The sequence below is a fragment of the Manis javanica genome, chromosome 13 (assembly GCF_040802235.1).
Source record: "Manis javanica isolate MJ-LG chromosome 13, MJ_LKY, whole genome shotgun sequence".
Classification (NCBI taxonomy): domain Eukaryota; kingdom Metazoa; phylum Chordata; class Mammalia; order Pholidota; family Manidae; genus Manis; species Manis javanica.
In genome coordinates, this window is record NC_133168.1 from 92,328,298 (window position 1) to 92,345,352 (window position 17,055).

The window sequence follows — 17,055 nt, forward strand, 5'->3', positions numbered from 1 at the left end:
GGATGACACACAGACCTCATTCTCCCTGCGTAACTCCAGGGAGGGGAGATCCCAGGGCAAAACACCTTTGCAAGCGAAATCAGGCAAAGGGAGAAATAGTGTTCAAAAGCTGTTTATTGCCTACAAGCAGTCGCACTGCGTCTCTCTCTCTCTCTCTCTCTCTCCTGTTGCAGTAGAAGAGAGCCAATACTCCCACCAAGCTCTCTGGTCCAGATAAGCCCTCGCTCACCCACGTAATCACCCACTGATGGAGACGAACTACTTCTCTCCACCCCTTGGAAACCCCTGTTGATACGGACATGCACTAAAACCAGGCCAAGAGAGTCTGCAAATAATGCAATTTTACCCACACCCTGTCTGTGGAACAGATATCTATGGCTTCCCTGGATGTACTTAACTAAATTTTGTTACTTTTTCTTCTGTTAATCTGTTTCATATCAATCTGTTTCTTACTCCAGCTAAGGGAACCTCAGGGATAGAAGAAATTCTTCCTGCCACCACTGGTCAAGTAGCTATGTTTACGAAGGGCTGACCCAGGCCCTCCATCTTTTTGTTGAAAGGAGCAGGATCGTGTGGAGAATATGGACATTATAGCCAGGATTCCTGCCTGGGTATCACACAGTGTAGACCTGAAGGGCCTGTTAGCACGTGTATGGGATGTTTACAGAGAGGCTGGTCAGTCTTGGGAGTGTTAGGCAGAAAAATAGATATGAGCGGGATGAGAGACAATTAAGGCCAGTAAAGTTCACTAAGAAAGGGACTCAAAAACCATTCTGTCCCAGGGGACTGAGGCGGAGCAGAAAAGAAAAACAAAACGCTAGTGAATCGGCACAGGAATATCTGCTTGGACCCTTGCAGGCTGCTGCTTCATGGGTCTGCACCCCAGCCTCTCTCCCACGATTTCCCCTCGAAAAGCCCTGACCACTTGCGTGTCAGGAGGACGGCGGTTCTCTAAGGCAGGAGCCTGCCACTCCCTCGTTTGCTAGCAAGTCAATAAACTAATCTTTCCTTTCCTCAAAACCTTGTCATTGTGTTTTGTGATTTGACCTCAGGGACGAGCAGCGGGTCTTGGTATCAGGAGCAGCACACCGTACCCCGAACAAGTGCCCGCAGGGCCGCTCCTTCAGTGTCAGAGGCCACAGGGCCGAGCTGTCAGGGACGCAGAGCTCCCGGCTTCCTCCTTGCTAGCCACAGGGGACTGTGCCGGCCAGGAGTTCCTGCTGTGTGGCGGGTCAAGCACAAGCCTCTAGAACTCCCTCCAAAGTATATACTGAAAGCAGTACTGCCTTCCAGGAGAGCTTACAGACTGGAGTGACCACCAAGGCCTTGGAAGATGTCGGCGTGGTGATTTCCACAGACCCTTATTGAAGTCACCCACGTGGCCTACTCAGAAAATGGACGAATCTTGGAGATGACAGTGCATGATGGTCACCGTGATCGGAGTGTCTCAGATTGCAGTTACTGCTGCACATGGGGCTTCATCACTTGGTCCCCAAGCACCCAGTGTGTAAGTATTGGTCAGGAAAATGCTCTTTGTCCTCTTCCTGTGAGTGAAGACCAGCAGGGCAGTCAGCTTTCAGCCGGCAAGGAGAGAAAACTATCTCAGAGGCATATCAGACCTCCTGACTTAGGCTGTCACTTAGTCAGAAGGAACCTTCATCTCCTTTTCCTTCCAGAAGCCGTCACACTGGCCCGTCAAATTGATGGCACTACACCGACTGGACCCAGTGATCAGGAAGTACAACCTGTCTAAGCACAGTGATAGAGCAGTCACGGGTCAGAAGGTGGGAAATAAATCCAACAAAAATTCAGGGGCCTTTCGTCTTCGAGAAGTTTCCAGAAGTCTATCGTGTGGGCATGCCTAGCTCTCCTAAGGTGATGAATGAGGTGCTGTACCTGGACCCTCCTCCACCCCCAACACACAAAGGGCACAGCAGCCTGGTAGATTTCAGAGGCAGCATAGACCTCATGTCCAGTGTGCTACTCTGAGCCATTTACTGATTGGTCTGAAAAGCACCTAGTCTGAGAGCAGCCAGGACCTTGAAGGTGGATGCCAGTAGATGGCAACACCTGTATCCCTTTTCATTGCTGCTCCTTAGAGGTGCACACCTGAAAACGGCCTACCAGGGGACTGACCTGTCCAAGATCACAAGGCCTGAACCCAGGCCTGACTTGTGTGCTGTTCCACACTCTATGCCAAGCCTGGTTGGCATTCTGCCATCTCTGAGTCTGTGCATCAGACTCACGTGACACCAGCCCCCAGTAGCTGGACGGGTCATCCATGTATCCCTGGGGATGTCCCTAGGGAGGAACGTCTGGCATGACCTTACCTGTGCAGGTTGGGGCGTTGGGCAGCTCCTGGGAGGTACCGTGGCCTCAGCGGGACACGGAACTGGTAAGAAAAAGAGGCCTGAGCTCCGCTCTTTTCTCCTCAGAGCTGGGACCCTGGTGACATTGCCAAAGAGCGAGGGGAGGGCTATGGTGGAGATCTGTGTAGTCGTGCAGGGCAAAGGCCAGGAGGGTGGGCAGTCAGCAGCCCAGAGGGGCATGTGGGCATGTCTGAATGCACAGAGGGGCCCAGGAAATGGACCCTTGAAGAAGTGATGTCACTGAAGACACGCCCAGTAGAACCTGAATTGTGACCCGGACAGAACCCAGATCGTGGCCGCAGACCCCAGTCCTGCTCACTTGACCGGAGGCGCTCGACAGAGCAACATGCGGTCTTGTTTTGCGGAGCCTTCTGAAGGCGTGGGAGTCAGGGAAGCCGAGAGGGAGAGTCTTCCTGCTCGCTGTGGGCGCTGGCTCAGTGACCTCCTCCACCGCCTCTGTCCGTGTCTCCCGAGGAGCCCCGAGGTAACACAGGGCGGCCCAGAGCGGGCCACTCCAGGGCCATGCTACAGTGTGACCCATCCCGGGCTGAGCTTCCCACGGCCCTTCCTGTGTATGTGTGGTGGGCGTGGGGCATGGGGGGACTGAAGGCTGGGGATGAGGGGGGCCATTCCTGGGTGGCAGCACGTTGCGAGGTGGTGGCCCCCTAGCGGGGCAGTCAGTGTCACAGCTCTGCTCTCAGCATTCAGGATGTGGAGGTGAGTGTTCAGACCAGGTACATCCACCCACATGTTAGTCCTGAGCCCGGGGGTGTCCTCTCCTTCCCTCAGGGACTAGACGCCTATACAGAGATGGCCCTGTGTGCCTGACCTCGGGGGCAGGGTTTGGGGCCCACACTGCCCCCTGCGGGGAGGTCCACCCAGCCCCGGGTGCCTCCTCCGCACTTACCAGATGCCGGCTTTGCAGAGCTCCACCCCAGGGAGCGAGGAGGAGCTGGTGGATGGATTCACCTACTCCATCTCCCTGGACCCGGGGCAGGCTGCCTACACCCAGGACCCCGTTCCAAACCTGGCAACCTGCCAGGGCCCTCCCAGGGCTGCCCCACGAGAGTGGCCGACGGGCCCACTCCAGAGGGCCTGGAACCTCGTCCCAGGGGGCACCCTGTGCCTCTCCTTGCTCACATCCCAGGGGCCTGGGGGCTCTCGGGTGAGCTGCGAACCTCCTTCGTCCTGGGGGTTCCTGGGTTTCCCACTGACTATATCTGTGCTGCCCCCCTCAGCCCGAACATGAGTCAACTGTTCATGGGACTAAGGTCCCCAGGCGCAGGGCTCCCTGGACAGGCGTGAGGAGGAAGTGGAGAAAGCGCACGGCACAAGTGGAACCAGCTCCAAACACCAGCTGGAGCACTCCCCAGGCCACACTCCTTCCTGAGGACGCTGACCAACCGGCCACAGGCCAGCGGCTTCCCCAGTGAGCACTCACCCCCCTCCTCGGCACAGTCGGGCCCCTGCCCACAGCCCGCTGTGTGTCTTGAGTGTCCCCACATGTGTCTGAACCGTGGTGTGTTCCTCTGACAGGTAGGGTGGCTGGCGGTCAGCCTGTTAGGGTGCCCATGGGGAACACGGGAGGAGACTTAGAGGGGCTCCCCTGGCACTGGGTGCTGCAGAAAGGACTGCCAGCCAAGCTGGGCCACTTTGGGGCTATTACTTCTCTGAACCTGATGAAAAGCCTTTAGATTCACCTGTTAGTGGCCTCAATTTGGAAAAGCACAAGGAAAGCAGCCTTGGGAACAGAGGCTCGCGACTCCCTGTGGCTGGGCCTGGTCCTTGTCCTCACTGAGGCCACATGAGGAACCTCTGGGGGCAGCAGAAGGGTACCTGGACAGGTTCTGGGGGGACTTCCTTCAGCAACAATAGGTGTGCAGCACCCACTTTGTGCAGGCCCTTTGGGGACACTTAGCATAACTGAGTGAAGGAAGCAGACATAATACTGGGACCCCGTCCCAGGAGGAGTCAGGCAGTCACTTCAGGCTTCATCCGCAGGTCATGGCCGGGGAGCGTCATGGGCGATGCCCTCACGGCCTCCTCATGTGATGGGGGGCATGATGAGGGCCCAGAGGAGGAACTGAAAATGTGAGTTTTCACTGGGACCAGAGGCGGCACTGCCCGTGTGCACAGAATGGGCGGAGGAGGCATTTGGGACTTGGGGCAGGGGCGACCAGTAGGTCACCCAGCTCTGGATTCCCACAGGCGGGCTGACGACTGGGGACTTCCTACTTGGGAGGATGGGAGAGGATAGGGTCTCAGGACAGACACACAGGGTCAGGAAGAGAGAGGGGCAGGTGTCTGGACAGGCTGGGGAGTGCAGAACGGCTGGAAAGACCAGGCTTCTCACTCTGCCACCCCTAGGTCTTCCCGCAACACCAGGATGGGACGGGCTAGGCGCCTTGCCTGGGAGCCCAAGAGTGTACCCAGGGTCCACCACGACAGCCAGCCTTCATCCACCCTGGAGGACCAAGTCCTCCACCACTTGGGCCAGAAGGAGCACCTGAGGCCCACGGTGGCAGAGCTGCAAGGTGAGAGGCTGCAGCCAGGGGACTGTCTAGGGTGGGCTTCCCAGACTGGGGTTCCCTTCAAGGCAGTGAGGCACGGAGAATCGGGCCCGGGGTGACGCTTCCTCTGTGTCCTACTCCAGAACCACGGCAGATGCAGCTGGCTCCAGAGACACAGGGAGGGCCCGCTTTGTGTCAAGAGCCCATCCCAGAGCTCCCTGAGACCCCTGTGCTGGAGCTACGGCCGGTGTCACCTGCTTCAGCCCCTGCAGAGCCGGAGGATGACCAAGCAGTGGCCTCAGCCCCGGTGCCAGGCCCCAAGCTGGAGCCCCATAAACCCTCAGGCGTGGGGCCCAGAGCACCTGTCGGAATGGCACTGGGCCTGGCAGAGCCAGAGGCGGGCCTAGACCCCACCAGACCCTGTGCTATGAGCCCCTGGGACATCCCAGGAGTGGTCTCAGGCTCCGAGCTGGAGCCCCTTGAGCCCTTGGGTCCAGGGTGCATAGCACCTACCGGAATGCCACCAGGCACGGCAGAGCCAGAGGCAGGGCCAGCGTGCTCCAGCCCCTGTGCTGGGAGCACCCCCTGTATCGTGACGGAGGAGCCACTCACCATCCTGCAGTTCCCCCACTGCCTGGTGGCCGAGCAGCTGACCCTGATCTGTGCGGTGAGCGGAGCGGGCTCTCGGGGTCAGGGGTGGGCCTTCCCTGTGTCACGGGCTACCCCAGACCTGCCGTCCCCTGACGTGGATTCCTGTGATGTGGGCCCACATCCCACCTTCGCCAGGGACTCACCCTGTGCCCTGAGAGACCCTCACCACGCCCAAGACTGCACTGACCACACGGGGACAGTAGGGCTGGCCCTTAGGGGTCCTTGCAGACCAATAAGGAGGAGTGGAGGGAAGCTGGGCAGGGCCTGGCTGGGCTGGGAGGGGCAGGGCAGGGGAGGGGTACTCAGGGAGGTGCTGCCAGGGCCTTAGGTCCTCGGGCCATTGGCCTGGCAGGCCTCCACAGCCTCCACAGCCTCCACACTTGAGAGGCCCCTGCCATGGACCTGATGGCGTGGGAGACACTGACACCACCAAAGGCCCTGGGTGGAGTTGTTTTGGGGGAAACTGCACCTGAGTGGGGAGCGGGATCCACGGGGTGGCAGCATGGGAGGCAGATGCCCCAGGATGGGCAGGCGTGAGCTGCCTTGTGCCTCAGGGAGGACGTGAGTGAGGGGGGCCTGTGAGCAAAGCCCATCGGTGCCCCATCACTGTGGGGTCCTGTGCATCTGGTCTTGGGCGCCTCAGTGGGCGGGCTCCAAAGCCCGGATGGCCACAAGGCTCAAAGCACACCCCCAGCTGCCTGGGCTCCAGTCCCGACCGGTGGCTGCCTGGCACAGGGGCACCAGGGGCACTGCTGGATGACACCCCTTGTCATCCCCAGGAGCTGTTCACCAAGGCCAGCCATTATGAATGCGAGGCCTACGTTGCATACAAGCCACAGATGGGAAGAAGGTACCAGCCAGAGAAGGCAAGCATTGAGCACGTGGCCCCCACCATCCATAAGGTCATGAAGCAGTTTGAAGCCACGGTTAGGTTGGTCACCACCACCTGCCTCGGGACCCCGAGCATGATGGCCCGGGACAGGGCCCGAGTGGTGGAGTTCTGGATCCAGGTGGCCAAGGTGAGTCATGGGATGGCCCCCGGGTTCCATCCTGGCGTCTTGGGACCTGCTCCCCACCTTTGCCAACTCTCATGATGAATGCCTGCAATCTGCCCTGCACGGTCCCTGGGACCTCCTGCCAGGGGCGTGCGGACTTGGACTCGCAGGCCCCAGGGAGGGGACAGCCATCCCTGGCCCTTTCCTTGGGTTGAGCTACAGTCCTCCACCCAGGAGGGCTACTCAGAAGGAACCAGGTGTGCTGGGCTCCCTGGGTGTCTGTCTCCTTAAGGACAGGAGTTCATGGGGGGATAGAGCACAGAAGCAGGCCACGCTCTCAGCTCTGTCTTCCCTCCCAGGACTGTAAGACCTTCCTGAATTTTGCATCCTTCCACGGCATTCTCTTGGCCCTGCAGTGCCCTCCTGTAGGTCGTCTTCAAAGCACCTGGGGACATGTTTCCTGGTGGGTAGTACTGTCCCCGGGACCAGGGTACCTGAGTGGACAGGGATACCCCCAGGTCTGGCAGTGTCCCCTCAGTCGGCTAGGACTTCCTGGGAGGCAGCAGAGCCTAGGGACAGGGATGGCGGGCTCTTGGGGCCCCCTGTGGGTTAGGCCACGGGTACCCCTGCAGGAATCAGTTTCCTGCAATGTCAGGTGTGGGTTGAAGCCCACTGGAGATCTTGAGCTTGTGCTCTGCAGCAGGAGGTCTCTGCCCCTAGGACAGCGACCTGGCCCAAAGCAGATTCGCCCCCAGGAGAACTAGGAATGGAGGCCCTGGGTGGAAACATGCAGTCCCCTCCCCAGGCCACGGATTCCCCAGGGCTCAGGGCTGTGGTGGAAAGCCTCATGCAGGCTAGTTGATATCTGGGGTCTCCAGGAAAACGGGTCTGCCCCCAGACTCCCCACCTGCTGGCCACATGTCTCCCTCCTCCTCTCCCCGCCCCTTAGGAAGAGCTCCTACATGTTTAAAAAACTTAAAAAGATGGACAAGAAGGCTGATCGGCGGTGGTTCCATGAGGTAAATGGAGGCTAGAGGTCTGGAAGGGAGGGGTCCTTGTGGCAAGTCCTCTGCCATGCTGCGGCCCAGCCTTGGGCAGTCTCGAGGTGTGCGGGGTGAGAGGCGGGAGTTGATGGGGGAAGTAGGGTCCCCAGGCCCCCAAGGGCCTCGTCTGTATCCCTCCCTGGCCCTACTTGACTGGGGTCCTGGCATCCAGTGAGGACCCAGAGGACAGGCCCCTGGTAAGGGCTGAGGCTGGCGCTGGGTCGGCCGTGTCTGAGCAAAGTCGGCCGCTCCCTGGGTCCTCTGAGACCGCTATCCTGGGGTGCGGGCCTGCCAGGTGAGCAGGGTCCAGGGAGCACAAGATGGGCTTCAGCTTGGTGCCCATCCCACCTTGTCGTGTGAGGGGAGCCGTGCTGATAGCCGGGTGACAGTGAGTGCTCAGGGCACCCTGGGAGGCAGAGGGACCTCCCCTGACCCTCTCAGGGCGGCTGGCCACGGCCCAAGGACTCCCATGAGTATGTGTGTGCTGGAGCTGGGGTTGCTCTAGGCTGAGAGCCTGCTGGAGGTGGGGACAGCGTAGGTGCCAGGGGGCTCGGGCAAGGCATCCATCCACCAAGGCCTGGTTGTGGGAGGCACGTGGGAGGGGAGCAGGAGCACCTGAGTGTCGTGCACCTTGCAGGAGGCGAAGTACCTGTTGATGCGATGGCAGGGGGACCAGAGGACACCCCATTACCAGGAGAATCAGGTGAGAGTGGTGTGGCCTGTTGCCACCAGCCCTGAGCTGCCAGCACTGGGGTGACCAGGAGGAGGGCGAGAGCAGCTGGGTACGGGGAGAAGTTGGAGGGCAGGTGCAGGGACCACAGGTCCTGGGATTGGCCGAAAGCCAGCCCTGGGAGGGACCGGGAGAGGAGCACAGGGTGAAGGGAGGAGGGGAGGGAGGCAGCACAGGGTGGTCCAAGGGAGCTGGGGGCTGTGGGTGTGGGGTTCAGGGGAGGCTCTGTGGGCACCCCTAAGGTAGGCGGGGACTCATCACCTCCCCACCCCCGTGGCACAGGGCATGGTCCCCTTCCTTGGATATATTCTGGATGACGTGCCCATGGACCAACTCCCAGAACATGATGATGAAGTAAGTGAGCCCAGCGGGGCACAGGGGGGCAGGATGGTGAGGTCTGGGGAGGAGAGAGCCTCCAGTGAGCCTATACCTCTCAGCACCCGGACACCTCGACTTCTGAGAGTCTCCCTCCACCCCAGGACCTGGACATCTAGGAGAGGACCCACTTAAGCCCCGGTCCTGGCCCCAGGGCAGGCTGGGCTGAGGGCTAGAGGGGCAGCATCTGGGCAGGACTGGCCGCCTCCTCAGGCCCTGCCCAGGGGGAGGGATGCTGCTCCTTCAGGGCAGGAAGCACATCAGGGGGCTGGCAGTGCCTTCCCTCCTGAGGCCCCAGTCTTCCTGTCTGCCATCACGGAGAGTTGCATGGGAAGCTTGGCCTCAGATCTCCAGTCCACTCTCCACCTCTCGGTAGCCCCGATCCCGGGCCAGGTCCGGGTGCTCTTTCTGGGCAGGCCTGCCCCTTGGAAGGCCCTGGAGGTCCTCCACCTTGAGAAAGCGTGGGGACCTTCCGGCCTCGTTCTGGGCTCAGGGGGCTGTTTTTGATGCATTTTGGCTGCGTTGCTGCCTTCCAGGGTGATGGTATAAAATAAGAGTTGAGTGCCCAGCCATGAAAGGTGAGGGATGGAGTCAGGACCCCCTGGGCAGGACCTTGTCCACCCCATACCCTGCGTCTAACGTGTGTTGAGAGAGTTAAGCCACACAGAGCTGAGGACACTAAAGGCTTTGCCAGGTGGGGGATGGGTGTGGCATCAAGGCCGCCTTCCTGGAGGAGGAGCTGGAGACCCAACAGTGGGAACAGGCAGGACTGGATGGCATTGGAGGGAAGGCAGGTTCCTGTGTGAGCAAAGATCCCGTACCATCTCAGTGCCCCCACTCCTTACCCCCCTCCTCATCTGCATCCTGTCCTTCCTCTGCCCCAGGTCATTTCCATCCTAGACGAGATCGGGATTCAAAGGCGCGTGGCCAGGCAGTACGACCTGGAGCCCGATGAGCGCTTCCAGTCCTTTCTCCAGGCCATGGAGCCCCTGGATGAGGAGCAAAGGTGAGGCCGGCAGGAGTCATGCGTGGGCTGCAGCTGCCCGCAGGCTCTGGGAGAAGGGACCCTGACGTGTGGCTCCAGGGACTCACAGGTGTCCCTCTGTCCTGCAGCTACACCCTGTCATGCCAGCTGGAGCCCCCAGGCCAGAGGACCAGCAGAAAGGGGCTCTTACAGTTCTTCAGGTGCCACAAGATTTAAACGTCCTGGCCAGGGCCAGGTGAGTTTCTGGGCTGGGGCGAATGGCAGAGGGTGGGCTGTTCCTCAGCCTCAGGGAAGCTTCGGGCCACATTGGGTGTTGGGGCGTCCTAAAGACAGGTGGGTGGGTCTGGGATCCCAGCTCCACGGCCACTCAGTGCTGTCAGACTAAAGGGTGGTTCCCCTCCCCCTCTGGGACCCAGCCTCCTCTGTGAGTAGGTGACGCTCAGGAGACTTCCCGTGACAGGGACCCCCCGGGTGTTGGTGATTGACAGGACCCTCCATACAGGGCCAGGAGCCCAGAGGGCAGTGGGGATGGGGTGGAAGCAGGATAACGGGGGGAACCCGGGATAACCTGCCTCTTCTGTTCACCTGTGTGGCCCTGCAGCTGCCGTCATCGGGCCCGCAGCCCTGGTGGTGCCCTGGCTGCGTGCGGACGAGAGCTCCCCCTTCGGGCAGGCGGCACCTGGCACTCCCAGACCCTAGTCTGCTTCCTGCTCCTCTTCCTCCCCCTGCTCATCCTCAGCCTCTGCCGGGGCAGCTGCTCTGGCACCTCCTCTGTCGGCAGACACGGGCAGCTCCCCAGGCTGCCGCTGCATCCTCAAGGACCCGTATGTAGCTGCAGCCAATCTGGCCTCCTCCATGCAGTGTCATCCCCTGTGCTCATGGCCCACTGGACAGAGGCGAGCTTCCCCCCACGCACAGGGTGTCACCATTTGTGCATGTGGCCTCCCGTGTTGTCAACACCACCTGCTACCTGGGTGCCGTCAGCCACCGAGTTGTAGCCACACAGTTCCAGGAAAAGGTGGGGCCGTCCTCACCAGGTCTGGACATTCCCAGGATGGACACAGACACGGCGCAGTGCTGCGTGGAACCACTGCCTCTTGGGTGCCCAGAGGAGGCATCTGAGGATGCAGGGGTGGCTGGCCGCCGCAGGTTCCCAGGGCATGCTCCCAGGGGCGTCCCCTGTACAACTGCCACCCCTCATCCCTGAGGAATAGCCTCCCTAGGGATTAAAGACGGTGGTGTGAGAGGTGAGACAGAGACCTCCTTCCAAAACCACATATAATTAAAAAATATAATGAATACAACTCAGCCTGAAAGAGTAACAGAACGCTGCACCAGACTGCATACACCTAGAGAAAAGAGCAGTCCTCACGGAACAGGGTAACGTACCAAAGCTGTGACCCGGCGGGACTCGAGCCCTTCCCCCTCCCCAGTGCATCGGCGGGAGACCAGAGACGGAGTGGAGGCCTGGCACTGCTAAACACCTAGCCCTGGAGATGTCTTTGGAGCACAAACCTACATTGCATGGTGCTCTGGTGATTAGTGGGGCTGGAATACCTGGAGAGATGGAGATTCCAGCTGCTTGTGGAGAACAGGGATTCATATCCGGCTGATCTGGGCAGGCAGTCTGAAAGACTTCCTAAAAGCAAGAGGGCTGCTAAAGGGGCAAGGATTGCACAGAGCTTACTGCTCAGGAGAAAGGACAGGTAGGCAAAATTGGGCGGGTGCACTCTGCCCAGCAGGTTGGGAACTTAAATGATCTTCAGGCGCTACATCCACCTGGCTGGCTACACAGCTCCAAGGACCCCCACGCTGATATGCAGCCTGCTGTGTCTTCCTCCTGGCTAGCCTATACCTGGCTCACAAACCGGCTGCCCCTGCCCTGGCATCAGGCCAGCCAGAGGGACGTCCTGCCTAAAGCAGCTACAAACACAAAGCATAGAGGCTTACACCTGTGTGTCCGGCCACTGGTTCTGGCAGTGGACACAGGCATAGCAGCCTGGAAACAGGAAAACAGCTCTTTCCTCCCCCCAGGCACCAGCACCACTCCCCTGCGACCCCCCGCCACATACAAATATGAAACGTCAAAAGAACCTCATTCAAAGCAAACTCAACACCAGAGAAAGGATCGAGTGAGACTGAATTAATAAATCTTCCCGAAAGAGATTTCAAAATAAAAATCATAAACATGTGCATTAGGTACAGAAAAATATTCAACAACTCAGCAACGAATTTAGGATGGAGATCCAATCGTTGAAGAGCACAACAGAGCGTATTAAAAGCAGGTTAGATATGGTGGAGGAGATGATAAATCAAAGAGAAATTAGGGAAGAGGAATACAAAGAAGCTGAGGAACAGAGAGAAAAAAGGATCTCTAGGAACGAGAGAATATTGAGAGAAATGTGTGACCCATCCAAAAGGAACAATATTCGTATTATAGGGGTAGCAGAAGAAGAAGAAGAGAGAAAAACAGGTGGAAAGTGTCTTTCAGGAAGTAATTACTGAACACTTCCCCAATCTCGGGAAGGACATAGTCTCTGAGGCCATGGTAATGCACAGATCTCCCAACACAAGGGACCCAAGGAGTATAACACCAAGACATATAATAATTAAAATGGCAAAGATCAAGGATGACGACAGACTCTTAAAAGCAGACAGAGAGAGAAATCAGATCACATACAAAGGAAAACCCATCAGGCTATCATCAGACTTCTCAGCAGAAACCTTACACGCCAGAAGGGTGTGGCATGGTATATTTAATGGAATGAAGCAGAAGGGCCTCGATCCAAGAATACTTGATCCGGCAAGATTATCATGTAAACTTGAAGGAGGGATTAAACAATTTTCGGATAAGCAAAAGCTGAGAGAATTTAGCTCCCACAAACCATCCCAACAGTGTATTTTGGAGGGACTGCTATAGATAGAAGTATTCCCAGGGTTAAATAACTGTCACCAGAGGTAATAAAAAGGGATAGACAGAGAGTCCAGAATATGATACCTAACATATAAAGAATGGAGGAGGAAAAAGGGGGAGGGGGAAAAAAACCTTTATATTGTGTTTGTAATAGCATACTAAGTGAGTTAAGTTAGGCTCTTACTAAGGAAGTTACCCTTGAACCTTTGGTAACCACAAACCTAGAGCCTGCAATGGCAATAAGGACATATCTATGGATAACCACCCTAAATGTAAATGGTCTGAATACACCAATCAAAAGATACAGAGTCAATGAATGGATAAAAAAACAAGACCCAACTATATGCTGCCTACAAGAGACTCACTTCAAACCCAAAGACATACAAAGACTAAAAGTGAAGGGATGGAAACATATTTCAAGCAACTAACAGGGAGAAAAAAGCAGGGGTTGCAATACTTTTATCAGACAAAATAGACTTCAAAACAAAGAAAGTCACAAGAGACAAAGAAGGACATTACGTGATGATAAAGGGGTCAATCCAACAAGAGGATATAAGCACTATAAATATCTATGCACCCAACACAGTATCACTTACATATGTGAAACAAATACTAACAGGATTCAAAGGGGAACTAGAATGCAATGCATTCATTATAGGAGACTTCAACAGTCCACTCACTCCAAAGGACAGATCAGCCAGACAGAACATAAGGAGACAGAGGCACTGAACAACACATTAGAAGAGATGGACCTACTGAACATCTACAGAACTCTCCATCCAAAAGCAACAGGATAGACATTATTCTCAAGTGCACATGGAACATTTTCAAGAACAGATCATATACTAGGCCACAAAAAGAGCCTCAGTAAATTCAAAAAGACTGAAATTGTACCAACCAGCTTCTCAGACAACAAGGGTATGAAACTAGAAATTAATTACACAAAGCAAATGAAAAAGCCTACAGACACATGGAGACTTAACAACATGCTTCTAAATAATCAACGGATCAATGACCAAATAAAAACAGAGATCAACCAATATATGGAGACAAGTGACAACAATAATTCAATAACACAAAATCTATGGGACACAGACAAGGCAGGGTAAGAGGGAAGGAAGTACATTGCAATACAGGCCTACCTCAGGAAAAAAGAACAATCCAATACGAACAGTCTAAACTCACAATTAACCAAACTAGAAAAAGAAGAACAAATGAGGCCCAAAGTCAGTAGAACGAGGGACATAATAAAGATTAGAGTAGAGCAGAAATACATAAAATCAAGAAGAATAAAACAATAGAAAGAATCAATGAAAGCAGGAGCTGGTTCTTTGAGAACATAAACAAAATAGATAAACCCCTAGCCAGACTTATCAAGAAAACAAGAGTCGACATGCATAAACAGAATCAAAAATGAGAAAGGAAAAATTACTACGGACACCACAGAGATAAAAAGAAATATTAGAGAATACTATGAAAAATTATATGCTAACAGGCTGGATAACCTAGGAGAAATGGACAACTTTCTACAAAAATACAACCTTCCAAGACTGACCCAGAAAGAAACAGAAGATCTGAACAGACCAATTACTGGCAACAAAACTGAATTTGTAACAATAAAAGTACCTAAGAACAAAACCCCTAGAAGAGATGGCTTCACCACTGAATTTTATCAAACATTTAGTGAAGACCTAATAACTATCCTCCTTAAAGTTTTCCAAAATGTAGAAAAGAAAGGAATACTTGCAAACTCATTCTATGAGGCCAGCATCATCCTCATACCAAAGACCAGGCAAGGACACCACAAAAATAGAAAATTACAGACCAACATCCCTGATGAACATAGATGCAAAAATACTCAACAAAATATGAGCAAACCGAATTCAAAAATACATCAAAAAGATCATCCATCATGATCAAGTAGGATTTATTGCGGGGAAGCAAGGATTGGTGCAATATTAGAAAATCCATCATCATCATCCATATCAACAAAAAGGACAAAAACCACATGATCATCTCCACAGATACCAAAAAAGCATTCGACAAAATTCAACATCTATTCATGATAAAACTCTCAACAAAATGGGCATAGAGGGCAAGCACCTCAACATGATAAAGGGAATAGATCACAAGCCCACAGCCAACATCATACTGACAGGGAGAAGCTGAGAGCCTTTCCTTAAGATCTGTAACAAGACAAGGATGCCCACCCTTCCCACTTTTCATCCACATAGTACTGAAGGTCCTTGGCACAGCAATCAGAAAGCGCAAAGAAATAAAAGGCATCCAGATTGGTAAGGGAGTCAAACTGTCCCTGTCTGCAGATGACATGATATTGTACATAAAAAACCCTAAAGAATCCACTCCAACACTACAAGAACTAATACCTGAATTCAGCCAAGTTGCAGGATACAAAACGTGGCAGCACGGGGGGAGGGCTGCTCTGGGCCCAGGCACGGGGCTCTGGGGACTGCCCGCCACCGAACCCCACAGAGAAGCCATGTGGCCGAGGCTGCCAGCAGCATCGATGCCCGCAGCTGCTGCTCCAGGGGCAGGGACGTCAGGAGCCTGTCCCATCCTCCGCTGCAGTGGGCAGATCCTCTGGGTGCCAAGGGTATGGACACAGCCCCGGCCCTTCCCTTCAGGGGAGGCCTGTTGGCCAGAGGGGCAGCTGGCCACTGGAGGAGGGGAGGCCCTGGCCCTTGCTCCCCCCAACTGTTTTTTCATAAAATATGTTTTATCTTAATAATAATAATAAAAAAGAAATAGCCTCCCTGAGGGCAGTGTGATATGGATGTTGTCCCTGGGGGGGACACCTGTGCAGGTGGGATACAGTCAGTGAGAGGACTGCCCCCACACTGCTATTTCTTCTCAAAGCTCTGCCCAACAGACAGACATCGTGTGCCCCCCAACCCACCCCGGCCCTCAAAATCTATGACTCAGGGTGGTCCCGACCTGTGTATGCCAGGTTGCCCTCCATCCTCCATCCTCGCCCATAAGGTGCTCAGGAAGAGTGGGGCACTCTAAGTCCCAGGCAGGCACACCAGGGCAGCACTAGGGAGGGCTGCTCAAAAAGAACCTGGGCCTTTCTGCCTGTCACTAATAGATAATGATCACACATGAAAATCTATTGATTAGACGCTCCGGGGTGTCTCCTCACGTCTGGGACACCAATGCACATGTAACCAAAGCAGATCCCAGGGCTGCAGGCCACCAGTCTAGCACTGTCCCATTTGATGAGACACAGCTGCCCCACACATTCCAGAAATTCCGTTGCAAAAAACGCTGAACTTGGTCTCTCAAAGCACCTCCAAGAGGTGCACGCCTTCCATTGGGGGGATTTCTCTGAACCCGATTTCTCCACGCTTCACACCTCAGAGCACCCCCAAAAGCTCCCAGCTCCCCAGTCCTCCCCCATGGTGCCCCTCAGCCGCCTATCCCCAGGCCAGGCTGGTGTGAGGCCCCTGGCATCCCGCTCCTGGGTCGGTCCTGGCTGAGTGGCCTGAAATCTGTAACAAAAGGCTGGGGAGGCTGAGTGGAGGCACTTGGCTGTGATTTTCCACATATGCTCCCCCAGGGCTCTCAGGATGGGTTCACCCTCCCAGAAGGGGAGGCCTGGCCTGGAGGGGAGCTCCAGGAACAGCACAAACACCCCGTTGGGGGGCCCCAGGCTGGAGACAGTCTCCAGGCCTTATGCTGCAGGTGGAGCCCCAGACTGGGGACTGGGGAAGCGGACGTCGCCCTCCTGACAGCCTCAGGGGACCAGGTGACAGGAGGTAAAATGGGGATACCCAGGCCACCCCCTTTCCCTGGCCCTGCCCACAGCACCCTCAGAGCCAACTGTCTGCACGGTGGTCCCAGGGATGACCCCAGGCTCCCTGCCCACATAGGGAGGTAGGTTTGGGCAGGAGGACGGCAGGCGGGTCCATGGCAGGGCAGTGGCCCAGGTCACACCTGTCATCCTGCACGGCCCACCAGCCTCAACCTGAGACAGAAGAGCTCTGGGCCCAGAAACAAAGCAGCAGCCCTGGGCCTGCTGGGTGGTCACTGGGCGAGCGGTTTGTCCTGCCCAGGGTCTGTGCGGGGACCCCAAGCATGCTACAGCCTACACGGCTGCTGCGGAGACACCAGGATCACATGGCGGCCCGGACACCCTGACTGTGGGCTGCAGTGCACCTACCCCACCCGGCGTGTGTTGGGGAGGTGGCAGGGCCCTCTGGCCCCTGGTGCGCTACTCTGCACCCAGGCACGGGCTCTGAGGGCTCCCCGTCCTCGGGCTCTTCAGAGAAGCTGATGCTGGTGTTCTTGTTCACAGGCTCAGAGAATGAACTTTACAAACACTCAAGGTAGAAGAGCATGTGCTAGGCTTTTATTTAGAGATAAAGCAGAGGACAGAGCTCCTGGCTTGCCCCTGCCATTAGGGGACAAGATAGCCCCAGGGTGATGCACTGTCTAGGGGATTTACAGGCAGGTGAGAGACAAA

At 55.8% G+C, this 17,055-nt stretch overlaps 1 protein-coding gene across 1 annotated transcript; it reads left to right on the forward strand.

Annotated features, from left to right (window-relative positions):
* Positions 1-7,479: 7,479 nt before the first annotated feature.
* LOC140845817 (ral guanine nucleotide dissociation stimulator-like 2) lies at positions 7,480-9,904 on the forward strand. The gene is made up of 5 exons (XM_073220903.1): positions 7,480-7,544; positions 8,206-8,271; positions 8,581-8,652; positions 9,558-9,679; positions 9,787-9,904. Exons 1-5 carry the CDS (start codon positions 7,488-7,490, stop codon positions 9,872-9,874), a joined length of 405 nt encoding a protein of 134 aa, XP_073077004.1. The 5' UTR covers positions 7,480-7,487; the 3' UTR covers positions 9,875-9,904.
* Positions 9,905-17,055: the final 7,151 nt, after the last annotated feature.

Excerpts from the sequence above, each read along its gene's own strand:
- LOC140845817 (XM_073220903.1), top strand. The coding sequence starts at position 7,488 with ATGTTTAAAAAACTTAAAAAGATGGACAAGAAGGCTGATCGGCGGTGG. Across the intron at positions 7,545-8,205 it reads ATCGGCGGTGGTTCCATGAG|GAGGCGAAGTACCTGTTGAT; the intron begins GTAAATGGAGGC and ends TGCACCTTGCAG. Across the intron at positions 8,272-8,580 it reads CCCATTACCAGGAGAATCAG|GGCATGGTCCCCTTCCTTGG; the intron begins GTGAGAGTGGTG and ends CCCGTGGCACAG.